This window comes from Rhinoderma darwinii, chromosome 2 (genome assembly GCF_050947455.1).
Source record: "Rhinoderma darwinii isolate aRhiDar2 chromosome 2, aRhiDar2.hap1, whole genome shotgun sequence".
NCBI lineage: Eukaryota > Metazoa > Chordata > Amphibia > Anura > Rhinodermatidae > Rhinoderma > Rhinoderma darwinii.
This window is the reverse complement of record NC_134688.1, coordinates 458827997-458855753: the sequence shown is the minus strand read 5'-3', so window position 1 is coordinate 458855753 and position 27757 is coordinate 458827997. Positions and strand designations below refer to the sequence as shown.

The window sequence follows — 27757 nt, the reverse complement described above, 5'->3', positions numbered from 1 at the left end:
GAGGAGAGGATTAGTTTGTACGCCGATGATGTGATATTGTATATGTCATACCCGAAAGACAACTTGGGGCTAGCTATTGAAATCCTGAACCAATTCGGTAGATTTTCTGGCCTACATGTTAATTGGAACAAATCATTTTTCATGCCTTTGAAGGAAGTGGGGTGGGCGGAAGCTGAGCACGGCCTGCAGGTAGTGTCGTCCTTTAAATATCTGGGTATTATCATAAACAGAGACCATAGGCAAGATCAAATCACCAACATACTGCCTCTGTTAGACTATATCAAGCTCAAATTCAAGGTGTGGGGGGCACTCCCACTGGCAGTGACGGGTCGTGTAAATTTAATTAAAATGGTTATTCTGCCAAAATGTCTGTATGTTCTGGAGCACGCAGCCATACCAGTATATAAGGCCTTTTTTAAATCCCTACATGCATTATTCCCGGCTTTTATATGGGGATCCAACAGATCCAAACTTAGCTTGGCTACTCTGCAGAGACCTAAACAGGAGGGGGGAATGGCACTACCGGATTTGTTTATGTACTATCTAGCTGGGCAGTTGAGATATCTACAGCTATGGACAGGGTCGGACCCGTTACCAATGAGGGAACAGCACCTCACTGCATATTTGCATCTAACGCACCTTTGGCCAGTGCTAGAAAGCTCCCCGGGAACTTATAAAAGAATGCTCCCAATCCACAAGGTGGCAGTGCAGGCATGGACGGCGGCCAAACAAATTTATGCATATGCAGATATACAGGTGGACATGCCACTATGGGATAATCCCCTTCTTTCACATCTAATGGAGGGGCAGGCCCCCTCTTTCTGGGATGGATTTGAGGTACGTAGAGTCGGGGATGTGTATACGGATAATGCCATTAAATCCTTTGCGCAAATGCAAGAGGACTTCCAAATTCCTAGGAAAAGCTTTTATAGATATCTGCAGCTGCGACATGCTCTCGCAAGTCAATACCCTAGGTCAGACCACGAATTCTCACGATTCCCTTTGATTGGAGTTTTTAAATCACAGGGCCCCCGGGGGCTGATCTCTGCGGTCTACACGGCCCTTATACATGCTAAATTGGCTAATGTCAAATTACCGGTAAAAGATAAATGGGAGAGCCTGATACCAGATCTGACAGGGGAGGAATGGGAGGATGTACTTTCATCTCCTATGTCTGTATCGCCGGCGGCAAATAACAAAATGATTCAATTAGCTATAGTTCATCAGAGTTACCTCACGCCGGTGAGACTGCATAGAATGGGCAGATATCCTAGCACTGAATGCCACAGGTGCCGTTTTCCCAGATCTGATTTCTGGCATATGATCTGGGATTGTCCAGGGGTGGCTGCCTTTTGGGGGGAGGTGTTGAAAGTGGTTGAGGAAGTGGTGAAGCAGCCGATCCTCTTTTCACCCAAGATTTGTCTATTTGGGGTGCTGCTTGAAGATCAGTGGCCATTCCACATGCGTATTTTATTGCAAGAAGTATTGTTCATGGCAAGGAAAACCATCGCACTTCGGTGGATGGATCAGAGACCTCCTAGGGTGACGAAATGAAAATCGTTGATCAATTCCATTATTCCATATGAGCGAGTATTATATAAGAAAAGAGGGTGTATTGGTAAATTTTATAAAATATGGCAGATTTGATGTGATTCATCGTGTACCCTGTATACTCCGCATAGATTTACAGACCTGAGGGACCAGTTGCTGCAACCTTGAGGAGGACGGATGTTGCATGATTGGTTACTTATAGGATTTCTATATTTTGTATGGAATAACTCAAATTGGCCTGGGAAAGTATTTTGCCCGCTGGGATGTTATTACTGAGGGTTAACTATGTGATCTATTAGGTTATGACATGTTAGATACCACCATAGCCAATATGCATCTGTGTTCAAAATGTGTATGACTACATAAATGTGTTTATTTTCTGTTATGTACTATGGACATTTGTATTCTACAATTCTTTCAATAAAACGAGTTTAAAAAAAAAAGTAGTAAAAACGCCCCGATGTACGCACATAATACACGCCCAGTTGTACTTTTACTTTTCAACACGCCCAGTTGTACTTTTGCAAGCCTCATTTGCATAAATACAAAAATGGTCATAACTTGGCCAAAAATGCTCGTTTTTTAAAAATAAAAACGTTACTGTAATCTACATTGCAGCGCCGATCTGCTGCAATAGCAGATAGGGGTTGCAAAATCTGGTGACAGAGCCTCTTTAAGGCCAAAACTAGGCTGCGTCCTTAAGGGGTTAAACAGTTGAGACATCAGAAAATATATGTGAAGAGTTCTACTCGCAGGTAGACACAAATTGTTAAAGTCTCAAATAATAATTAAATAGTTAATTCCTATGAGTTTTAACATCTTTAGAGAATGGGATTCAAAATAATATGGATAATAAAAGAAAGATGAATACAATAAATGTTGTGGAGTCAGAGGCTGAAACCCAGTGTGAAAGAACATAACGCTTATTTTTCCGGCTAGAAGCCACCGCAGAAAAAAGGCTTCCTTTCAGATGTTTTTTGACGCTGATTCCGACGCAGTTTCCACATGAAAATCAGCGTAATATAACTCATAAATAAAATAAGTGTGAACTGGGCCTAAAGGTGCACACTGCTCTTTGAAAAAAGGCAGGTCTGGCTCCGACTCCCAGTATCCTCTTCCCTCTCTATACACTCGGTTCCATAGTGTATATAGAGGGGGAGGAGGGTGAAGGGAATTGGCGCTGCACGAAGGCTTATTCTATAGTGCCTCTGTGCACATTATGGAAACGGCAGTAGCAGAGCGCAAACATCTGCCCATTGAATTCAATGGGTCTTACAGCGTTCTGTGCAGACGGGCTTTTTTTTACGCGCCGCTGTCAAAAGACGGCGCGTAAAAAGACGGCCGCCTCAAAGAAGTGCATGTCACTTCTTGGGACGTAATTGGAGCCGTTTTTCATTGACTCCATTGAAAAGCAGCGCACATTACGTCCGTAATGGACGCCGCGAAAAACGCCTGCACTTGCAAAAACTTCTGAAATTCAGGAGCTGTTTTCGCCTGAAAACAGCGCCGTAATTTCAGACGTATTTTACGTTTGCGTGTGAACATACCCTTATTGTAACCATATAATGTAGCGGGAAACTGGCAAAGAAATTCTTTGCGGGGTGGAAGAGAAAAAAAACTATGATTCCTCCATCTTTTGGGGGTTTCGTTTCTACGGTGTTCACCGTGCGTTAAAAACGGAATGTTTACTTTATTCTACGGGTCAATATGATTACGGAGATACCAAATTTCTATGTTTTTTTTTATGTTTTACCACTTTTACAAGGAAGAAACTAATTGTTAAAAATAAAATTTGTGTTTTGCCGCCATTTTCTGAGAGCCAGAACTTTTTATTTTTTGCGGGGTGAGCTGTAGTTACTATTGGTATAATTTTGGGCTACATGAGACTTTTTGATCACTTTTTATTAATTTTTTTGTGGAAGAAGTGACTAAAAAACAGTGATTCTGGCGGTTTCATTTGTTACGGCGTTCACCACGGGTGAAATAATATTATAATGTAATAGGACTTTTACGGATGTGGAGATACCAGTTATGTTCATTTTTTCTTTTTAATTGTGCTTGGGGCAATATATTCTATATTTTTTTACTGTAACTTTTTTTACTATCCCCCTAGGGGACTTGAATCAGTGATTGTTGGATCGTACGCATGATATACTGACCGTCTCCTGTGAAATCCTGAGGCAGGGCTTTATAGGAGTACATAAATGGCAGACTTGCCTCCAGGCTGCCATGCCAACCAATGGCATCCCGTTGCAATGTTACCTGTGGGGCCGACCCCATTTCTAACCACTCATTACACTGAGGTCTCGGCTGTAAGATTCGCCCTCACGGGCTCGGCCTGTGAGCTTGTTCCATACTCCCCCATCAGACCTGCGCCGTATAGGTGAAATATCGGCAATTCTCAAAAATGATTCGCAGCGTTGAGACAACTCCAAACCATGGAGAGCTGTGAACACAAGACGTGCAGCTACTCTTCATCCAGAGGAGTTATACACCAGCTTTACTACCCTGCCCGATTACCCGCCATCAATAACATCTCCAGCAATGATAACGTCTTTCAATATGTGATTGTTCCATATACAAGGACCTCTGTGTGTGACCTGTTTAAAGGGACATCCCCTTCTTATAATAAAACCGCCCCAGTAATCCGATGATCACGCAAGTCCAGTTTTCTAACCCCGGCGATCATCTGTAACCACAAGGGGGAGCTCTGTATCACAGCGTTGGCATCAGTTCAACTTAACAGACGACCATGGAATATATAGTCTCACCGAGGCCACAAGAGTGAGAGCTCCTTCCTGGCAGATCAGCTCATATGGAAGGGGGTTATCTATCTGGGACAACCTATTTGGTGAAGTTTTATGTTTTATGGTTTCAGTGAATAAAGAATATTCTTTGTATTATAGAAAGTTATGTAGAGAAAATTATAATGAAAATGTAGACAATCTTCCAAAATACTTTTTGCACCAGTTCCTCAAGGTTTTCTAGATCTCTGCTTGCAGTCATTCAATAGGAACCTTCATTGGTTTCTTTCAACGCATAAAAATCTGTTCTGGTCATGTGACGGACACACAGCTGCCGGGTTCGTTACAAGACCGAGCTCTGATGTATTGTAGACCTGAAGGCCAAAAATGGGCTGTACCATTGAGGGGTTCATTTATTTTTTTCTAATGCTTTTCTTTGTATAGTTTTTGTATTATTTTGGGGTTAGATTGGCCCAACAGAGGAACCTCCGGAGGGCCCAGGCTCGGACACAATAAGGTCCAGCAGAAGACGACCCCAATTAGAGGTGACTTTGAAGCAATGACTTGTTTCTGGGGGTGATTTCTTATTCATGTATTATTTATGGGCTCGAATCCGGACAAGGTGCAACTTTCTAATATACAGTCTATGCCAAGTGCTGAATGCGGGGTTGGGATAGTCACTTTCGTCCCAATGATTGTTGTCTTTCGGCCAACCTCTCGGGTATAGTCAGCTTATTGGTAAATTGCGTTCGTCACGGGTACAGGCCGGGCGCATGTTGTTGGCGTATGTTGCCTCGGTGACACACCGCATTCGTACACGCGTAAGGTGACATGTGATGGAGCAGACCACCCTATTACACGTGGACATGCTTCCATATAAAATTGGTATAAGCCACCAGCAGAATACGGGTGCCGTGTAATATGGCGTAGAATTTTAAGAAATATAATTTATTGCACATATCTTATGGAAAGTGACACATTGATACAAGTGGCCCACAAGCCGAGCAGAAAACTATTCTTGGAAATTATTAGAAAATGTTGCTAATGATATTCCTATTGTCGCAGCGACACCGCCAGCGCCTCCGTCTTTGTGGCGAGCTCACGCCCTGACCACGCCGCCGGTCTGCACCAGTAACTAGGACACGTAGTGGAACCCCGATCACATCGATCAGCGCGCTGACTGTAACGCGTCCATTCCCTCCATTCCTCCCGCCGCCTGCTCTGATCCATCGCTCGGCGCATCAGCTGCTCAGGTCTGATTCGCAGGGCGTTGTGGGTAGCCGTCTCCTCCTTCTTCTTCTCCTCCTCCTCCTGTCTTCTTGCCGGTTGTGTGCGCATCGTTTGTCTCTGTATCCCCGGACACCGGAGTCGCGCACATGGCGCTACACGTTCCCAAGGCCCCGGGCTTTGCCCAAATGCTCAAAGAAGGCGCTAAGGTAACGAGAGCTCGGGTGGAGGGGAGTGAGCACTGACATGTGCGGCGCATGGAAACTTCCAGAACAGGCCGGGGGATGACAGGCACAATACCGGGGGCCTCCTGTATCGCTCACATACGCCTGTCACAATATATTACATCAGCCCCACCCTATTATATCCTATCTGCTATATCCAGTGGACATAATCTAAATGTTTATTGGGCCTATCCCTTTAAGAGACTGGGGCACTCGGTTTAGTGTAGCGGACCTTTAATGATTCCTTTTATCCTGACGGCCTATTGGTTAGTTCTGACTACGGAGGCTGCCACCGACCAATCAATATGTCGTCAGTGCTGGCGATGGGGAGACCCATTTATAACCCCCCCCCCCCCCCCCCCAAAGAACAAAAACCAATAAACACTTTTTTTTTTAAATGTTCCATTAGGGAATATCGAGTTTATAAAGAAACCTCATTCGATGAACACTGTGATACTTCATTTCACCTGTGGTGGCGCTGCAGGGAGCCCTTGCACATTATAGTTGATCTCTGGGGGGGGGGGGGCTTTTAGTTAGTGGATACTTTTAACAATCTGGAATAGTCCAAATCGGGTCACCCCTTTTAGGTGTCAGTATACTGTAATGTGGGAGCAATGATATTGACAGGAAGAGCTGCAGAGTGCAGTTATATAGGAGGACTTTGGGCTGCACAGTGGGGTGACGTTATGCCTCTGTGTGTAAATGAGGGATTACAATAAATGATAGGGTGGTGATGCCCAGTCTGTCCTGTGCCCACATTAACCGTCTTATATAAGGGGAAGACCATATTCCCCGCTCCAGCATCCATCGTCCCATGATAAATGTTCCCTACGAAGTGGACCATATACACGGGGTCGTTTTGGCCCATTTCACTGATTGGTCTATGTCTGGTACTTTGTCTAGGTGACCACCTCTTCTCGGTTGTTACCTGCGGAGCTCGAAATCCTAATGAAAAACGCTAAATATTTGTTTTTATTGGGGCAGCTTCCCAACAAACCCCCCGGATGGCTAGGGTGTCGGGCGCTCTGGTTGGTTGTTTTACCATAAAAACCCCAGATCCACAACTTGTATAGATCTATCGGCTCTGGCTGCAATAATGTCATCAATAATAGAATTGATCAAAAATATTAAATGATCTTTGCAGCAGTGTAGATCTATACAATTATTTTTATTTTATTGTAGTTTTCATTTAATGACATATATTTTATGTTGGGTCGGTGTCAGGCTCCGCGTCACAACATTTCCATTGTTTTCTATGGCGACTATCTGCGTAACGTGTGGTTGGTCCCCCGTGGTCCCCTGTGGTTGGTCCCCCGTGGTCCCCTGTGGTAGGTCCCCCGTGGTCACCTGTGGTAGGTCCCCCGTGGTCCCCTGTAGTAGATCTGCCTTGTGGGTGCTGCGGTCATCTGCATTTTGTTCAGAAGAACCACATGGGGGTACTGGGTGTTGCGGCTCTTTTATATAGACTAAAATGTCGCATTAATGCGGTTGTCTGAAATTAATGCGGCTTCCGAATTGCAAGAAAATGGATGGGGTGTCTGCACCCGAATAGAGTGCGTTTCAGAACCTTGCCCAGCCCTGTGATTTGTGTCCTGATGTATTATTTGTTTATATATTGCTCTGAAACGATTAGATATCCCCTGTAATACTCAGTCCCACTGTATTGACGACGGTGGTCATGTGATAATGGACGCCGCAGCCGGGTACAGTCGCCTGCACATACGTTTCTCTGAATTTATTATTCTCCTGAATGCTCCTTTATAACACATAATGTTCCACGCCGGCAGCAGGTAATGTGAGTGATTTTATTTCCCTGCAGCGGTGACCACTACTTCCCTTCTGCCTTTTCTCTTTTGGTTGTATGTCTAAGGTTTTTCTGGCTTATTTTTTGCTTTTTACGGACCGTGCTCCCATAATTTATATGTGAGCACAGCCCGTATATGTAAGTGGCTGTCCGCGGCCGGCCGTGCCCGTAATGACGGACCTTTATTATGGCCACGGTTGTGTGCAAGGGGCCTTAGGGCATGTTAAAGTAGCCCCACACCCCACTTGGGATCCCCTTCTGTTATTTGCGGGGGGGGGGGGGGGGGCTTCTGGTGTCCATAGAAAACAATGAACACCCTATTTATATTTTTGGGGTACCCAGGATTGTTTATTACTTTTTCATTGGTGCTTCTGTGGTAAACTGTGATCTAATGATCTAGTTCTGTCGTGATGCGCCGTGTCTTACCGGGATAGGCACCTTTGGGATGGGGCATTTATAACCAAAGGGGCATTACCAGCCCAAAGTTTTGTGGCAAAGCCATGTGATATGCCCCAAGTACTTTTATATGTGCATGACCTGCCTCTGAGACCCTCATCTATTGGAGGAACGGGGATCCCATGACCTTCTGTTTGATGATCTAGTCCAGCTGCTCTTCCCATAGGAGTAAATGGAGCTGTAGTGGTGGTGGTATTTACACCCCCATCGATACGCATACTCCTCTGGGTGGACTTGAGTTCAGTTCCTGTAGTCACCCTGTATTTGAGACGGTAAATAAATATTTTCTCTGATTTTCCGGATTGTGGTGTTATTTGCAGCACTATTCTGGCTTAGAAGAAGCCGTGTACCGGAATATCCAGGCCTGTAAAGAACTCGCCCAGACGACCCGCACCGCATACGGACCAAATGGTACGTGGTCCCCGCAGCCGCCTCCTCATTGTCCATACTGTTCACTGTTTGATTATTAATCTCTATCTTGGCCTTTACTTCTCGCAGGGATGAACAAAATGGTTATTAATCACTTGGAAAAGCTGTTTGTCACGAACGACGCGGCCACCATCATCCGAGAGCTGGAGGTGTGTAATGGTATACGGGGATAGTGGTTCTGTGGTGTAAATAATGAGGGGGAGTATCAGTAACTCACATATGGCTGGTTTTTATCCGGGAGAAACTTGTGTTCTTACAATTATTTATAGGGGTCGTCTCGAGTGCATAAGGGGCATCATAGAAAGAGGGTCCATGTTCAGGCCCGGCATCTAGTAGCCAGAGAGTACAATCACTAAGAGAGCGTCTCCTGCTCTGGCCAACACAGCTCGGCCATTTCATTTAAATGGCCGCCATGTAATACTATCTTTCCCCTGCAGTGGTCGGCCGCAGCTTCCTCCAGAATATCAGCCGAATAATTTGGCGGCTTCTTTTTTAAGAAGGGGTTGTCGTGTTGAGAAGCCGCCTTTTTAAGAATGTTGTATCAACATTGGGTTCATCACCGGTTCATTAATTTTCTGTAATCGTCTGCTCTGGCTTTGTAGTTTATAGAGCAGTTACATTTGGGGCTACTGATACCAGCTGCATGTTACCCCAAAAGTACGTCCTGGGAAGCGTGAGTCTGCCCGAACATCCAAGACCTGGGGCTACAATTTGATTTCTGAGGACTACCCCCAGGTTCTATTTGTACTGTTTATTGCTTGTTTGTTTTTTTGAAAACCTTCAATACAAATTATTGAAACACAAGACCTGGGGGCTACGAAGGGACAATCCCTTAGGCCCTGTTCACACTGAGTTTTTTTTGGCGCGGAAACCGCTCCGCAAAACTCGTCAAAACGCCCGAAAATGGCTCCCATTAATTCCAATGGGAGTTGGACAAGTTTTTTTTTTTTTTGTTTTTTTTACCGCGAGTAAAAAAAACACATCGTGGTAATAAGAAGCGACATGACCCATCTTGAGGCGGTTTCCGTCTCCAAAACCCCATTTCAATCAGTCAGATAGAGGAAAAAAACGCCTCGACGAGTTTTTGTCAAACCGCTGTGCAAAAAACGTCTGGAGCAGTTTTTGCAGGAGGAATTTTCCTCTTGCGAAAAACTCTGTGTGAACACAGCCTTATGTGTCACCAATTGCCACCCATAGGTGTATTTAGTCGTCCCCTCCACCACCCAAGAGCTCTGCTTTCCCACAGACGTGCAGCCCCTCCCAATCTGTGGTTTCCCAGTCGTCTAGGTTTATTTTTAGAGGGAAAACTATAGGTTTTTCTGTACAGTGTATGGAAAATACACCAACGCAGCACCTGCCTGGTCCCCCCCCCCCCTCTATGTAACAATGTAGCGATTCAGTCCCTGATCAAAACATTTCTGATCGGCTTTCCTAGGAGCGGTGCACGGGCTCAATAGAAAGTCTATCAGCCCATACTCTGAGCAAAGCCCATCAGAAACGAAGCGGCATCTCTCACCCGAGTGCTTCCGCCGCTTCGTTTTAGTGATCGGTGGGGGGGGGGGGCCCACAGTGCTCGGGTCCACAACGATCAAAACTTCTGACGTCACTTTTTTTTTTCTATTATGTTTAGTTGCACTTTAATAAAGTGCATTTTTTTGTTCTTTATATGTAATTAGGTCCAGCACCCGGCTGCGAGGATGGTTGTAATGGCGTCACACATGCAGGAGCAGGAAATCGGAGACGGGACTAACTTTGTGCTGGTGTTTGCCGGGGCTCTCATGGAGCTCGCTGAGGAACTGCTGAGGATGGGGCTCTCTGTGTCTGAGGTAACGCTGTCCTGCTTGAAATTGTAAAGGTGATGAAAGACGTTAGTCGTATCCATAATATGTTATTAATGTCTGATATGCGGTGCCCCGACTGCCGTTACGCTCGCCAATTATAATAATGGGGATCTGTGCCACGAGGTTATAAAGCCATAGGAGACTAAAAGCTCTTTTACACTGGGCGATTATTGGGAAAATGCTCGTTCATCTGCTGATCGTATCGTTTTAAAAAAAGTCAAATATTATCGTTGCCGGCAGTTAGACGCTCTGCCGACATGATGATCACTTATGGGGACGAGCGATCCGAGTAACGACCGCTCGTCCCCATACGTAGCTCCGTGTGACAGGAGCAAACGAGCGCCGATCAATGATGTCTTGTTGATCGGCGCTCGCTGCACCGGCCGAATATCGACAGATGTAAAAGGCCCTTTAGTCTGCTGTTCCCTTTCCATTGTAGTCAATGGGGGATACAACACAGCCGAGCGCATCAGACTCTCCTGTCTGTATACTCGTTGTCCGCCAAACAATGGGAGTTGTCGTTTCATAACGGCCGGAGAGCCACATATGGCAGAGCACTGATCTCCGATGCCTGACGGATTGTGCAGCCTGCGGGTATACAGACTCCTTTCACCAGCTCATGTTAGCGGTCTGTTTTGGCTTGTGCTTGTACATGGACTAGATCTAAATGGATACACCAGTGGTTTTATTCGGGTTACCTTCTGTATTTCTAGGTTATTGAAGGCTATGAAAAGGCCTGTAAGAAAGCTCTGGAGATCCTCCCTGACCTGGTGTGCAGCTCCGCCAAGAACCTCCGTGATATTGATGAAGCTTCCTCCCTCCTACAGACCGCCATCATGAGCAAGCAATATGGCAACGAGGTCTTCCTGTCCAATCTTATAGCCCAGGCCTGTGGTAAGACATGGGGGGGGGGGGCAATGCCAACATCATGACGGCATAATCTCTTTTTAAAATTCTCTTGCAAGTTTATTTGATTTTTTTTTTTTTTCTTCTAGTCTCTATCCTGCCTGAATCTGGACATTTCAATGTGGATAACATCAGAGTCTGCAAAATCCTGGTAAGTCCGTCTCATGGTTTTCCGCATTATCCTTTAATTTCTTTAAGATGAGCGGCAAGTGGCTATTTTATGTATCGTGTGCATTAAGCTGGTAACGTTCTTCCCAGGGATCTGGTATCTGCGCGTCGTCGGTCTTGCATGGTATGGTGTTCAAGAAGGAAACTGAAGGGGATGTCACATCAGTGAAAGATGCCAAAATTGCAGTCTATTCCTGTCCTTTTGATGGCACGATCACCGAAACAAAGGTATGTTAGTGGTTGTAGTTCTAGACTGTCCGTAGAAAGTTATTAGTCGGCATCTTGCGTGACACATAATTTGGGGTCCAAGAAGGACTATGCTCCGAAACAAAGTTCTTACTTGGCACAGAAGTCCAGTTCCGAGTTGGCCTCTACCAGTCTCACTTCCGGTTGTCCTCTTGAGAAAATAAGTATTATGGGCCAATCTGGTCAGACCTCGCCCCAGGGTGGACTCGTGTCATGCGTCAACGCTCCACATGCTCCGTATGGTGTGTAATACCGAGCAGGCCCTGTGGATGACCCAAAGTACCTATGTAAAAAGTGCAGCTTATATAAAGGGCGCGCTTCTACGTGGCAGGGAGATCGCTGTGTAATCCTATATTTACAGGGCACAGTACTTATAAACAACGCACAGGAACTGATGAACTTCAGCAAAGGAGAAGAGGACCTCATGGAAGTGCAAGTCAAGGCGATTTCTGACACCGGGGCCAACATCGTGGTGACTGGTGGGAAAATAGCAGACATGGCTCTGCACTATGCGAACAAATACAACCTCATGGTGGTCAGGTGAGCCCCGCAATCATCAAATCTGATACTGTGTAAGTCGTCATCCCACTTCATGTGCCCTAATGCTCTTGTTTTTCTGGTGTCTTTTTAGGTTAAATTCTAAGTGGGATCTGAGGAGACTGTGTAAAACGGTCTGTGCTACAGCTCTGCCGAGGCTGGTAAGAGGTTTTCCTTCACTATATTAAGTCCCTAAAGGAACACTCCGAGGAAAGTCATGTCTTGTCCTGAGTGCATAATACAGACGTAATCTCTCCAAAGGTCTTTTAATCCCGTGTCATACTACACCCCCCCCCCCCCCCTAGACTCTGCACTTGGCAAAGCAGTGTGTCGATTTTGCTCACTTTTTGTTTTTACTCTTCTAATACTGGGACTGATTTTCTATACAAAAGGCACAAAAAATTGGGGTTTAAATTGCGACATGTTTACGGTTTCAGACCCTTTTTGAGCTTTGCTCAACAAAGGGGTTTGGCTTAAAATGTGCCATGTTGCACCTTCATTTTGGTGAAATTTTTTTTTTTCTAAAGTCAGCCAACCAAGAGGTGGCATAAAATTGGACCAGTGTCTAATGATGAGCCAAATTCTCATGCAGCCTGAGCCACTGTGATGAAGTTCAATCCACAGATAAAATATAGGCCGCGGGTAGAAATCTATTCATATCACACTGCGGATTGTCAACCAGGCAACATATATCTTTATCCTACACTACTAGTAAAAGATCCCTCCAAGCACAAATCTGACACCATGACCGCAGCCAGGACATAGTTAGAGAATGTATACTTGCCTCAACGGTCCACTACGCCTCCTTCCTCCGGGTCCCCTCGGCATGCTGCGGCTCACACAAGGTCCCGACGCCAATACTCAGTGCTGCGTCACATACACCGTCCTAACGCAGACCGGCGGAAATGTCTTTCAGTGTGATGGGACCTTATGTGTCTTATGTGTCTTCTATAGACTTCACCCACACCAGAAGAAATGGGACATTGCGACAGCGTTTACCTGTCTGAAGTCGGAGACACACAAGTGGTTGTATTTAAACATGGTATGTATAACAGGCAGGCGTCCCTCTGATTCCACGTTCTCTGTAGTAGACCTGTAAAAAAAGGATTTTCGGTAATTGGATTGTCTATTTCTTAGAAAAAGAAGATGGTGCTATTGCCACCATAGTCATACGAGGCTCCACGGACAACCTGATGGATGACGTGGAGCGTGCAGTGGACGATGGAGTCAACACCTTCAAAGTCCTCACGAGGGTGAGTAAAAGCAACGTAGACAAATAGCAACTAACCGACTTAGAACCTGTGTTTTGCAATAAATTGTTTCAAATATGTTAGTTTATTGTGCACATAGCAATATATTTAGGTGAATTGCCCCCTTCACATGCCGAAGTGTTCACCACCATTGCCCTAAATTCGGCCTGACTAAGTAGAGGTGGGCGGGTTGCTGCTGGGCGTTTGAATCCCTTTTTATACTGGGGCATTGATGGGACTGATCATTTATACAACGCTCCAAGGCTACGCAGTGGTTGAGCACAGACGTCACGCCCTTAACATTAATGTTCCTATTTCTTCTTCATAAAGGATAAGCGTCTTGTCCCAGGTGGTGGCGCCACTGAAATTGAATTGGCGAAGCAAATCACATCCTATGGAGAGGTAAAGTTCTGCTCTTCCTGAATTGTGATCTCTGATCTGTGCGTGTAATATCTATTCACTATGTTGTTCGGTTCTAGACGTGTCCAGGACTTGACCAGTACGCAATAAAGAAGTTTGCAGAAGCTTTTGAATCTGTTCCAAGAGCCCTGGCAGAAAATTCGGGAGTGAAGGCAAATGAAGTGATCTCGAAGTTGTACGCGATGCATCAAGAGGGAAACAAGAACGTGGGCTTTGACATAGAGGTAAGTGCGGACATCTTTAATGCTATGACTAGAGTTGTATCCGTTATACTGAGGACGGCGCTGGCTTTAGGGTGTCGACACACATTTGATGAAAGTCGGCCGAACCCAATGATTTTGTTGCAACATCTGCAATTGGGAGGTAAGCCGCTGCTAGAGGTGCCTGACGGCGGTTTATTCCCCTCACCTAAAACACATGCACGCTGAGGCCAAACGTGCACGTGTATTGGAGAAGCGGGTGTAATGGTTGGCCAAACGGGTGTTCTGCCGACACTTATTGGAAGTGTATGGGCAGCTTATCCCCTATATTACTATGTATTTACGGATTAGCATCTGATCGTTCCTTCCATCTCCCTCCAGGCTGAGAGCGCTGCAGTAAAAGACATGCTGGAGAGTAAAGTTTTGGATACCTACCTTGTGAAACACTGGGGTATCAAGCTGGCTACGAATGCTGCGGTCACTGTCCTGCGAGTAGATCAGGTGAGTGGTACCAGGGTGGCATGCAGGAATAGAACCATTGGGCCAGCCCCGTTATGTCGTTGCTTGAGCTGTAGACAAGCATTGGTCGTCATGGTCACTGATGTCATTACAACTACAGCCACTGATAATGATTATGGAAAAACCCCTTTAATGATGTTTGACTATCCACAGGAGGTGATAAATATCTGATTTGGTGGGGGTCCGTCTACTGGCAACCCCGCAAATCACGAACGGGCTTATCGTTCCGATCCTAGGAGCCCTATAGGAATGGAGCGGTAGTGCTCACGCTCTTCGGCAGCCCCATTGAAATTAATGGTGCGGTGGCCAAGCATGCGCACTACCGCTTCATTCATATGTGACTCCAAGGAATGGCAAGGTAAGGCTATGTTTACATCTGCGTCGGAGGCTATGTTAGAGGCCTCCGTCGCAGGTCCGGCAGGGTTTACCGGAGACTATAGCGCAGCATGCTGTGCTATTCTGTACGGTAAAATCACTGATCCCCCGACGGAACACATTAAAGTCATCGGGTTCCGTCGGCAACAGACTGTCCGTTGTGCAATGGAAATGTTGGTTCCGTTATTCCCTTGTTCTGCTCCTCTGAGCACAACAACGGAATTGCACAACTCTGATCTGAACCTAGTCCAATGGTTGGACCCCCAGCAGTCAGATATTTATCACCTATCCTGTGGTTAGGTGACCAATAAGGATTATGGGAAAAACTCCTTTTAAAGGGGCTCTGTCACCAGATTATAAATGCCCCATCTCCTACAAAGTCTGATCGGTGCTGTAATGTGGATAAGTGGTTTTTATTTTGACAAACCTTTTTTAGCAAGTTATGAGAATTTTTTTTTTTTTTTTTACTTTTTACCAACTGTGTGTTGTACAGAGGAGTGTATGACGCTGACCAATCAGTGACCAATCGGCGTCATACACTTCTCATTGTTCCAGCCCAGTGTGATTGTGCAGTGAAAGAAGCTGGGCTGGAACAATGAAAAGTGTATGACGCTGATTGGTCACTGATTGGTCAGCGTCATACACTTCTCTGTACAACGCCCAGTTGGTAAAAAGTAAAAAAAAAAATTCTCATAACTTGCTAAAGAATGATAGTTTGTCAAAATAAAAACCACTTATCCATATTACAGCGCCGATCAGATTATGTAGGAGATGGGGCATTTATAATCTGGTGACAGAGCCTCTTTTGTCACTGGTTACCCAACTAATAACTTGTCTGGTCAGGAAGCCGGTGTGTAGTATTCCATTAAAGAGGAACCCACTCCATATCCATAAACCTTAAAGGGGCTGTCCAGGATTACACAAAATGATCGGGATCTGCTGCAATACTATTCACAGCAATGAACAGGCTGTTAAGCAGACTTATTTTATTTATTTATTTTTCCCCTAAACTTGGTGAAAAAATAAAACTAGGGCTACTTCCGCTCAAACATCGCCACTTTTGTCTTGTGGCAGTGTCTGGTATTGCAATTTAGCTCTATTCGCTTGTATACAGTTTTTTTTTTTGTTTTTTTTTCCTCTTGGTTACATTTATTCCTGTACTGGGGTAAGACCTAATTTTGTAAATTATTTATTTCATTGTGGTATTAAGAATGATCTGTATTAGGTCTCGTACCTGTGTTGTAAGACGCTGACACTTCATAGAAGCCTGTTCAGACTGAAGAGTAGTGTGGTTATAATGTTTTTCCTACTGAACTGTGTGAAACCTTATAGATTATTATGGCAAAAGCAGCAGGTGGACCAAGAGCCCCAAAGCAGCAAGGACACTGGGATAAAGATGACTGGCAGGATGAGCCGGAAAAATTCTAGGTCTCTTTGTAAAAGAGCAGGTGCCTTATTGTGTGATTGCACGGACTAGACACTGCATGACGTCACTCACATTTACTAACAGCCTGGCTTGTCCTTTAATGTGTGATAACCAAAATGTTAAGAACTTAAGGCTGGTAAAGGGGTTGTATGAGATAAAAATGGAAATGGCGCCACTCTTGTCCATTGGTAGTGTCTGGTAGTGCAGCTCAGCCCTGTTCACTTGAAAGGGGTTGAGCTGTAATGCCACACGTGGCCTGTGGAGAAGAGTGCCGTGGTTTCTGGAAGATAGCAGCCTTATTTATTTTTAATCTCCATAAACCCTTCTATAGTTTATCTCCTTTCTCTCCACTTCAAGTCCTCTGCTGGGAGTTGTAGTGCATCTGCAGCTGGACACTTACACCTTGTACACTGCATGAAGGATAGATTCTTCTGTACGTTAGACTTTTTATATTTCAATAATCTATGAGAATATTAGTGTTTGACAACCTCTTGAAGAAAAGATCAACCATTAACCCCTTCCCATATCCTGACGTACATGTTGGTGAAAATGTGGTAAGGGGTTAAGGATTGATCTTTCATTGATCATGGTGATCGCTGTGACGGACTACCAGATTCCCACTGCAACAGCTACGATTGGGGAAAGCTCTAATTCCAGCTGTTTCAGCCCTAAAATTGTGCAGTTAATAGCGACACTTTGTTAATTCTCTATCTCCTCACTAATCTAATAGGCGCTTTGTTGCTGATAACTGCAGTGTAATTGGTTTTCAAAAACGTTTCTTATTTGCAAAGTTATGAGCATTTTCCTAAATATGGTAATGAGGCTCTAATAGCCAAATGGGAGGTGACTCTTTCTTTTCACTCTGGGCGGTGTAATGTCTTCATTGTCCAATCAGCATACAGCTTCTCCCCCTTCTCTGCCAGCAACACAGCGTGATCATATAGTATACAGATCCATTCCTGACTGTATTCAACTGGTGATATCTCTGGTTGTTTTACAGCTAGAACTGCGATTAGAACAATCATCAACCACCGCTGTTCTAGGTGGTCCACAGCCGGAGATATGGCTGTTTGAAGTGATCCCCCCTTCCCTCCAGCCTCAGTCTCTCACACTGTGTGAAGCAGCTTCATGCTGATTGGACAGCGTCAGAGGCTGTGAGGAGGCTCCACCTCTGGAGAATCTCTGCTGTTACCTCCCACTTGTGTAGTATAAGCTCATTTGCATATTTAACATCTAAAATAATAAACGTTTTGGGACACAATTTTTACTATCAGTGTGACCGCCTATTAGATTAGCCAGGAGATGGGGCATTACTAAACTAGTGACAGATTCTTTAAGTGGTTTGGCAGAGGTCCTGAAGACCAAAGCATTATATAAGCGATCAAAAGATCGCATTGTGAAGTCTCCTAGTGGGATTAAAATTGACTACAGTTATTTTATTAAAAAATTAAGTGCACAGTAATGAGAGAAAAAAAAAATTCCAAGTTATTTCATAGAAGCGTAAAAAAAAAAAAATTAGATATGTAATGGTAATGCCGTGATCGTAAGGACCCGAACAATAAAGTTAAAGGGGGTCTCCTCACTTTTTCGCCTCCCTAACTGCTAATACCGCTGTATAGGACGGGATGATAGTTGTTGATGATAGCTATTCAAATATACCCATGTTACCCAAGTCAGCCCATCATGAACCATAGAAGCGGATTGTAGGACACTAAAGGGCTTTTTTTGCATATGGCACCCGGAGTTTTTTTTTTTATGGTCTACGATGTGCTGTGTGAATGAGGCTATAAAAAGTAACTAAACTTTAAAAAAAAAAAAAACTTCTGACATGTCAGACGTTTTGATCGGTCAGGGTCTGAGCACAGAGACCCCACCGATCGTTAACCTGAAGTGGCAGAAGCGCTGTGCCACTTAGTTTCTGATCGGCTTTTATCAGAACGGTGTACAAACGCTAAGTCTGAGTCCGTTCACCGCTCGCTCAGCTTCTCAAGGAAAGTCAATCGGAAACAAAGCGGCACGGCGCTCACCTGAGCTCTTCTGCTGCTTCGATTTAACTATTGGGGGTCTCACATTATTTACCCCACATGGTAAGCGGCATAAATGAGATGCAAAAAACAAATGGCGGAATATTTTTTTTCCCCCCAATTCCCCACCCGTCCTTTCGTCCAAAAAAGTTAATAAATAAATATAGATTTACCCAAACAGGGTGCCGATGAAAAATACTATTCGTTCTGTAAAAAACATGCGGCTGTGTTGACAGGAAAAAAAAATGTTGACTCTTGTAATGTGACAAGAGTTCTTGGTAATTAAGGGGTTAAGGACGCTATAGCGCTAAAATAAGTCGCCAATGCCTGATCCATGGGGGTCCGGCAGCTGTGACCCCTGCAGACCACTAAAACAAAGTATTTTCCCTGTCATTTACCTTTTTTGAAGGCCATTGATTATCAGCTGGGCATGTGGCACCTGAGGAGAGCTGAGGGGGTACAATGTTTTCCTGGTGCCACTGCCATTTTAGTTCTAGCGCTCCGTGGTGGTCATAGCGGTCTTATCATATCCACGTACGTCCTAGAAAATCTCCTGTCTGTTAACGCGCACACTCTGGTACAGCAGGTTGGCATCTTATGGAGCCCTCGGGGTCATGTTGTCAGGCCTGGTCCAGCCTGTTCCCTTTTACCAGCCTTGTAAAGAATGTAAAACTTTCCTGGGATCTGTTCCTGGTAGAACAAGGGACATCTGCAGCAGTGATTGCTTGATGTTCCACCATAAATACGGCCGCGGGCCCTCACCTTGTATATTCCCAGGGTTCCGTAGGTTCTCCTGGAGTTACAGGTCAGGGTGGTGTTATGTACAGGAGGATAGGTAAGCTTTGTGTAGTGTTGCATAGAGGGAACAACCGAACATTATTAACCTAATTTAAATTTTTTTCCCCTCAGATAATCATGGCAAAACCAGCAGGCGGCCCCAAGGCACCGACAGGCAAAAAGGACTGGGATGAAGACCAAGACTGAACCCCGCGTTATTTATCTATACTTTTCCACTATGGACTGTCTTATGTCGTATACAGCATGAGCTGCCCCTTGAGATTTTTGTTCACCTAAATTAAGAATACTGTACAATAAAGTCCCAAGTTCATAAGTCTTTTTTTTCATGTATATAATTTTCCAGGGGGGGTCAAAGTTGTTATTTCCAGTAAAAGATGCCGCTGCCCCTCCAGCCAGAAAGCCAAGTACATCCGCGCTTCATTCACGCCTAGAATGTGTACACATCGCTATTTAAAGGGTAACTAGTCTTTAGAAAATTGTGACATGTCCGAAGTTTTGATCAGTGGGGGTCCGAGCGCTGATGTGTCATTGCTCAGACCCCCCCACCACCACCAATCCAAACATCTAACATGTCACTATGACTTGTCAATTGCTTTTTAAAAGTTTAGTTGCACTTTAAAGGTTATTTCCTCCACCAAAACTCCTTTACAAATTTAACCAAACCCCTGGCCCTGTCTGTGCCCATTATCATCCTTTTTATTTCTCTCAACTTAGCCCAGAACTCGGTGCCATCATCCATAACTATTTCCGGTTTCTTGGGTGGAGCCTTTGCCCAGTTTTCTCCCAGGTCCCCATGTCCATTCTGGTCTGTGATCGCTACGTTTCGGCTAGAGCTACATGGCGACTCCGGTCACGTGACATCAGGTCACATAGCAAAAAACTTTTGCACCTCTTCTGCGACCTTGAATTAAGGCATTGCGAGACTCAAGACACCCATAGAGAGAAGTTGTGTTACACATTAGTCGCTTGCGACTTACATTAAAGTCTCTGCAGGCACAATTGCGTGTGATCTGTGACCAAACAGATTTAGATATTTTTTTTGCAATTGCCGTGTGTCGTAACGTGACCATGTTCACTATCATTACTTGCGATGTTGCACGACCGGCCGCCGTGTAGCCATGGGTCTGGTTGAAGACACGGCTGTCATTGACAAAGTGATGTCATTTGAGTGATGCAGGCAGGATGATTTGGAGCAGAAGCAGCATTGCACAGGAAAATGACGGCAAACATGTTCGATGGCGTGTCGTATCTGTCACATCAATCACGTGTTTTCTTATTGAACTTGAAGGGGTTGTTCGGTGACCTGAGATTGATGGTCTAAGCCTCAGCGTAAGCATCAATATCTGATCCGTGGGGGTGGAGAGCTGTTGGAAGGAGTTGCAGGGCTCCGGCGAGCGCGGCTTCCCCTTCATTCTTTCTACTGCTCTGAAAAAAAAAAAAGTTGTAGTTTGTGTGCCATATTACCGTTACCTCCCATTCAAGTGAAAAAGAGGAAGGTGTAATACGAATGTGATGGCGCTGCATACACGATGAAGGGGAAGCGGCGCTCATTGGGGCACTGCGACCCATTTAGCTGATTGGCAGGGGTGTCCTGAGTTGGACCCCAACACTCATAGATTAGACATTGGTGGCCTAGCCTGAGGATAAGGCATCAATTTTAAATTGCTGAATAACCCCTTTAAAAGGTATGGCGGTTGTAAAAAGTAATAACCAGTTTTCACATGTCCACTGGATGTGATCACTGCTAGATCGGTGAGGGGCTCTGACTCTTGGGAACCCCATTGATCACCAGAATGGGGGTACAGTTTAGATAGAGTGCTGTATCCAGCTGCGTCAGTCAGTCCTATAGATTTTTAATGGAGTGGCAGCACGCATGCACGACATTTAACCCCTTAATGACCGCCAATACGTCTTTTTACGGCGGTCATTAGTGGGCTTTATTCTAGAGCGCCACCAAACTACGTCGGCGCTTTAGAATGAGATCGCGCTGCAATCAGCGCGTATATCTCCAAGCCTCCGCTGTTAGCTGACAGCGGAGGCTTGCAGACAATGTTAGGGGAACCTCTGATAGGCTGTTCACAGCGGTCACCTCCTCCTATCACAGCGATCACCACCCGCTGTTAGTGTAAACAGCGGGCTCTCTCCTCTGCTCTCCGTCTCTCCTCTCAGTTGTGGTTTTGTGACAGGAGAGACAGAGACCTGTGAAATCGAAACGAACAAATCGTTAGTCAAGAAACATCACATTATATTGTAACAACTCCCCCCCTGTTTTTTTAGTTACTTTTATTTAAATTTTTATAGTAAAACTCCTAAAAAGCAAAAAAAAATAAATTTCTAATTATAGAAACAAAAAAAATATTTTGTTACAAAAAAACTGTTACTATTAGAAAGGAAACCTATTAGAATGGCGCGCAAACTTTATAGCGCAGAGCAAGCTTATGCTATTTTGTGCCCTGATTCAGGCAGTGACACAGGAACCGCATCAGAAGGGGAAATATGCTATGATGAAACTACAAGTACTGCTTCGGACGCTTCCGCAACAACTCCCCCTATGGAAGATGCCGCTGTTGCCGAATCCACAGGTGCAACTGCGGGAACTAGTAATCCAATAGTACCGCAAATTTTTTGGGATCCTGCAGCAAACTTTATCCCTCAGGTGCCCCAATTTATGTCAACTCCGGGCATAAACCTTGACACCACGAATTTTGCCCCACACAATTTTTTTCATATTTTTTTTATGGATGAGCTGTTACAATTAATTGTGGACCAGACTAACCTTTTTGCAAGGCAGTTTTTGACGGAAAAGCCTGTATGTGGTTATGCAAGGGTCTGGGTTCCTACCAATGTCCGCGAGATAAAAAAAATTTTAGGGCTCATTCTGAATATGGGCATTGTAAAAAAACCGTCCACCTGTTCTTACTGGGCAGCAAGTCCTATTCATGTAACCCCAGTTTTTTCATCAATAATGTCCCGGAGCAGGTATGAGGTATTAATGCGTTTCCTGCATTTTAGTAACAATTTAGAAAGCCTCCCAAGAAGTGATCCCGGGCACGATCACCTTCACAAGCTGAGGCCCTTTATTACTGCGCTAAAAGACTCATTCCTAAAATCCTACACTCCTGACATGAACTTGAGTGTGGATGAATCCCTAGTAAATTTTAAGGGGAGATTGTGTTTCAGGCAATACATACCATCAAAGAGAGCGAGATATGGCGTAAAGCTATATAAAATATGTGAGAGTATGACCGGTTACACATGCGGCTTCAATATATATGAGGGCAGAGACCGTGAAATAAATCCCCCAGGATGCCCACAAAACCTTGGTGTCAGTGGAAAAATCGTCTATGACCTTATGCAGCCGTTCCTTCAAAAAGGCTACAGAGTATACACGGACAATTTTTATTCTAGTGTGCCACTTTTCAAAAGTCTTCACGCTGACAAAACACGGGCCTGTGGGACGGATCGCAGAAACCGCAAAGGATTGCCACCACAACTTCTCTCAATGCGCCTGGCAAAGGGGGAATCCATTGCTTTCGCAAGTGATGAACTTCTTGCACTTAAGTGCAATGATCGGAGAGGTTTTTATGCTGAGCACTATACACACTGACACCAAGGTCACTATCAGAGAGAGAGGCGCTACTGCGAACAGACAGAAACCGCTCTGTATTACAGAGTACAACAGGTTCAAGGGTGGCGTCGACCTTTCAGACCAGGCTCTCCAACCTTATTTGATCAAAAGGAAAACTAGAGCCTGGTACAAGAAAGTGGCAATTTATCTGATGCAGGTTTCTACGTTCAATTCCTATATAATATTCAAAAAGGCCCAGGGAACCATGACCTATCTGGAATTCCAAGAAAAAATTATTGAACATCTTTTATTTGAAGGAGGGGAAGTAGGACGCCATGAATCAGAAGATGTCAAGAGACTCACGGAGCGTCACTTCTTACATCCTATCCCTGCCACTGAGACGCAAAAGTATCGGCAGAAGAGATGCAAAGTTTGCCGAAAACATGGCCGAAGAAGAGATTCACGTTTTTATTGCCCCTTTTGCCCTTCAAAACCAGGACTGTGTAATTACCCATGCTTTGAGACCTACCATACAGTAGCACATTACTGAATTACCAAAAGCCAAAATAGGGAGGGATTCCTTATGCGAAAGTGAAACTGTCAATGATAATTCTGGGTGGGGGGGGGTCTTTATATCTGTGGGGTCTTCTTTCCCAGATTGGGTAATTTTTAAGTGTATTTTTATTTTCCGACACCACAGGGCCTCTGCAAAGACTCTCTGGTGCCTAAAAATCAGCTTTGGAAACAGTCATCCTTAGGCCAAATTGGACACCTTTAGTTTGAGGCCTTGCCAAGTGCCCGTGAGATAACAAACACCAACATATTTGGTATCCAAGCAATCAGAACAAACTCAGAAATAAATCTAGAGGCATGCAAAAGTAAAAACATTATTTATTGAAAAAATTTTACACAATAAATTGAAGAAAACATATTTTTTGTCTACATTTTTTTGCATTTTTGTAAAATTTTAAAAAAAAAACAAAGAAGAAAACCTATAGTATAAACCACCAAAAGAAAGCCCTGTTTCTGCTGAAAAAAACCATACCAAATTTGTAGGGATACATTTGATTCCTACAACGTTATAACCAATTAAATAAAGACCTAGTGAAACTGCTAATTTTGCTTTGGTCATTAAGGCCCAGAATGCATGCAGGGGGAAGGGGTTAAACGGGACTTCTGTCATCCGTGATTGGCTGCAGCAGGCCAATGAACGCTCCAGTAAAAAAAGACTGGTGGGGACCGCCAGCACTGTAGTAGTTGTAGTAATCTTTAGATAGCGCCAACATATTACGCAGCACTTTACAATGTGGAGGGAGCAGGAAACAAACAATATCAGACATTACATAGTGACAAAGTTCATTTACAATTCAAACCAGAGGAGTGAGGACCCTGCTCGCAAGAGCTTACAATCTATGAGGAAATAAGGGAGACGCAAAGAGTGAGGGTATGTTCACACGCACTATTTACGGACGTAATTCAGGCGTTTTATGCATGGAATTACGGCCGAAAATACTGCTTGAAAGCGTCGGCAAACATCTGCCCATTCATTTGTATGGGTTTTACGATGTTCTGTGCAGACTGTCATTTTTTTTTTTACGCGCCGCTGTCAAAAGACGGCGTGTAAAAAAGACGCCCGCGTCAAAGAAATGCATGTCACTTCTTGGGATGTAATTGGAGCAGTTTTCCATTGACACCATAGAAAAACAGCTCCAATTACGTCCGTAATGGACGCTACGAAAAATGGCTGCACTTGCCTTTACATCAGAAATTCAGGAGCTGTTTTCTCCTGAAAACAGCTCCATAATTTCAGTTGTAACGGACGTACACGTGTGAACATACCCTTACAGTGTTTGTTCTGTACAATAGTCCAGCCATTTTTTTTATACACATGGGGTGGTACACAAGTGTGTGTTCACACGGCTTAGCAAAATACGTCTGAAAATACGGAGCTGTTTTCAGACGAAAATCGCTCCTGATTTTCAGACGTATTTGTAGCAACTCGTGTTTTCCGCGGCGTATTTTACGGACGTTATTGGAGCTGTTTTTCAATGGAGTTAATGGAAAACGGCTCCAAAAACGTCCCAAGATGCACTTCCTTTTACGCGCCATCTTTTGACAGCAATGCGTAAACTTACACCTCGTGGGAACAGAACATCGTAAAACCCATTGAAAGCAATGGGCAGATGTTTGTAGGCGTAATGGAGACATTTTTTCAGGCTTAATTCGAGGCGTAAAACGCCCGAATTACATCTGAAAACACTGTGTGTGAACATACCATAAAGCTGCATGATCCGGTCACCAGCCAGTATCCGTGTATGACGGACATGAAGAGAAGGAGTGTGAGGGAATCTTATTCTGATGATTAATCTAAACGGAGGGCCATGGAAAGGAGTCCGATCAGGGAATGTCAGGGTATGTTCACACGGCCTATTTACGGACGTAAATCGGGCGTTTTTGCCCCGAATTACGCCCGAAAATAGCGCCTCAATAGCGCTGACAAACATCTGCCCATTGAAAGCAATGGGCAGACGTTTGTCTGTTCACACGAGGCGTATATTTACGCGCCGCTGTCAAATGACGGCGCGTAGACGCCCGCGTAGAAGAAGTGACCTGTCACTTCTTTGGCCGTAATTGGAGCCGCTATTCATTGACTCCAATGAATAGCAGCGCTAATTACGGCCGTAATTGACGCGGCGTTCATGCGCCTGCACATGCCGGTACGGCTGAAATTACGGGGATGTTTTCAGGCTGAAACATCCCCGTAATTTCAGCCGTTACGGACCCCCGCCGTGTGAACATACCCTTATAGGCCTGTCTCAATAGATGTGTTTTCAGGGCAATTGGGAATTAATCTGATTGTCTGGGGTAGTTGTGAGGGTGTGTTCACACTGCTTATTTTCTGCAGTTTTTGGGCTGTAAACACCCTGAAAAACGGCTGAAAAAACGGAAGCTGAATGCCTCCAAGCATCTGCCCATTAATTTCAATGGGAAAAAAGGTGTTTCGGTCAGACGGGGCATTTCTTTACACGGCCATTTGAAAAAACGGCGTGTAAAAAAACACCCTGTAAAAGAAGCGCGTGTCACTTCTTGAGCCATTTTTCATTGTCTCAATAGAAAAAAATGCTCCAAAAACGTCCGTAAAACTACACGATGCTTTAAAAACGCCTGAAAATCAGAGACTTTTACTTAAAACAGCTCTGTATTTTACAGCCGTCTTTCGTTTAGTGTGTGAACATACCCTAAGGGTATGTTCACACAGCTTATTTTCGGGCCGTAAACAGACAAAAAACGGCCGGAAAATCGGAAGCCGAACGCTTCCAAACATCTGCCCATTGATTTCAACGTTTTTTTTACGCAGACGTTTTTAAAAACGGGCACGAAACAGAAGTGCATGTCACTTCTTGAGCCGTTTTTTATTGACTATAGAAAAACGCTAGTTTGCTTAAAAAACGGCTGAAAATTAGACTGTTTTCCCTTGAGTACACCTCTGTATTTTCAGACGTTTTTGTTAAGCGTGCGAACATACCCTAACAGGTAAGGCATGGGTTTTTTTTTACGCCATTTCCTACAGTTATTTTTCTTAAGTTCTCAGACAACACATCTTAAAGGAGTTTTCCCATGACGGACATTTGTCATATCCACAGGATATGTCATAAATGTCAGATAGATGTGGGTCCCACCTATCTCTAGAACGGGGCCTCTAAACCCTGTTTCTACCTTTTTGTGTTACGGCTGATTTGCGACAAAGGAGAAAACAGCGTAACTCGCTGAGCTGCGCTGTTTCCGTAAGTCCCATAGAACCGAATGGTAGTTACAGAAACCACGTAGATCGCATGCTACGCTGCTTCCGTCACTGCCATTCTCTGCTATGGGAGTTACGGAAACAGCGTAGATCGCATGCTATGCTGTTTATGTTGCTGCCATTCTCTGCTATGGGAGTTACGGAAACTGCGTAGCTCAGCGAGATACGCTGTTTCTGTAACGCCCGACCATGTAATCAATAAGTGGCCGGGAGTCAGCGTGAGCACAAAAAGGTAGAATGGGGTTTAGGGGACCCTGCACCTATCTTACAATTATGACATCCTGTGGATATGTCATAAATGTCCCTCATAAGGGGGAAAGTCCCTTACGTTATCAGCCATGTAATAACATTTCTGTGTATTATGCGGCTCAGCTAGGAGGAGATGACTGATTGTAAAGGGTTCACTTGGATTGGAGAAGGTTGTGGTACTGTGAACCGCCGCTACAAGTGTGTCAGGGATACAGAGTATGAGCGGGTGAGGAATGAAGGGGAAGCAGAACTCGTACAAGCTCTGCGCTCCTTCAAAACAGGTGATTGGCGGGAGTCAGATGTTGATGCCGATCTGAGGAAAGGCTAATCATTTCTTATGACTGAACAACTCCTTTAATCACTGTCTGTAGGTGTGCATTAGGCGAAAACAATTTTATCTCGCTATAAAAAATTTGCTGTGATAAATCGCCGGCTCTAGGAAATGCATTGAGCAGCCTGGAAATCTCAAGCAATTTGCTAGCGTTTTATTTTTTTGGTAGTTAGATAACTAGCTCTAGTCTAGCGCCTTCCTGTGGACAACGATTAAATCACAGGTTAAAAGAAGTCTAGCCCCTGCCTGAGGCCCCAGGCACACGACCGCATATTTCGTCCGTAATTACAGACCCATTCATTTCTATTGGCCACGGTCACCTTTCAGTATTTTTACTGAATGTTGTCCGTGCTGAAAAAAAATTATAGAACTGGTCTGTAATTACGGCACGGACTCTCCCTTAGAAGTCTATGGACGCTTCCTTAAATAAGGACGGCTACGGATGTGCATCTGTAAACCATCCGTAATTTGGTGACGTCATTTGCAGCCTCCTTTTTTTTTTTTTTTACGGATAATATTTACAGATAGATGAAAGTACAGTCGTGTGCAAACCCAAGTCATGATTTACCAGAGTGAGAAGCCGGTGGCTTCAAAGTTCTTCACCTGCACAAGCCATGCGGGAAAAAACTGCATTGGGAAAACCACGTGCAGTTTTTGGAGTG

At 44.6% G+C, this 27757-nt stretch overlaps 1 protein-coding gene across 1 annotated transcript; it reads left to right on the top strand.

Annotated features, from left to right (window-relative positions):
• The first annotated feature begins 5550 nt into the window (after positions 1-5550).
• On the top strand, positions 5551-19458 carry CCT8 (chaperonin containing TCP1 subunit 8). The gene is made up of 15 exons (XM_075854557.1): positions 5551-5731; positions 8327-8417; positions 8505-8584; positions 10112-10261; positions 10990-11170; positions 11272-11333; positions 11441-11578; positions 11958-12136; positions 12228-12294; positions 13088-13175; positions 13271-13386; positions 13714-13785; positions 13863-14027; positions 14385-14504; positions 19257-19458. Exons 1-15 carry the CDS (start codon positions 5672-5674, stop codon positions 19329-19331), a joined length of 1644 nt encoding a protein of 547 aa, XP_075710672.1. The 5' UTR covers positions 5551-5671; the 3' UTR covers positions 19332-19458.
• The last annotated feature ends 8299 nt before the right edge of the window (positions 19459-27757 follow it).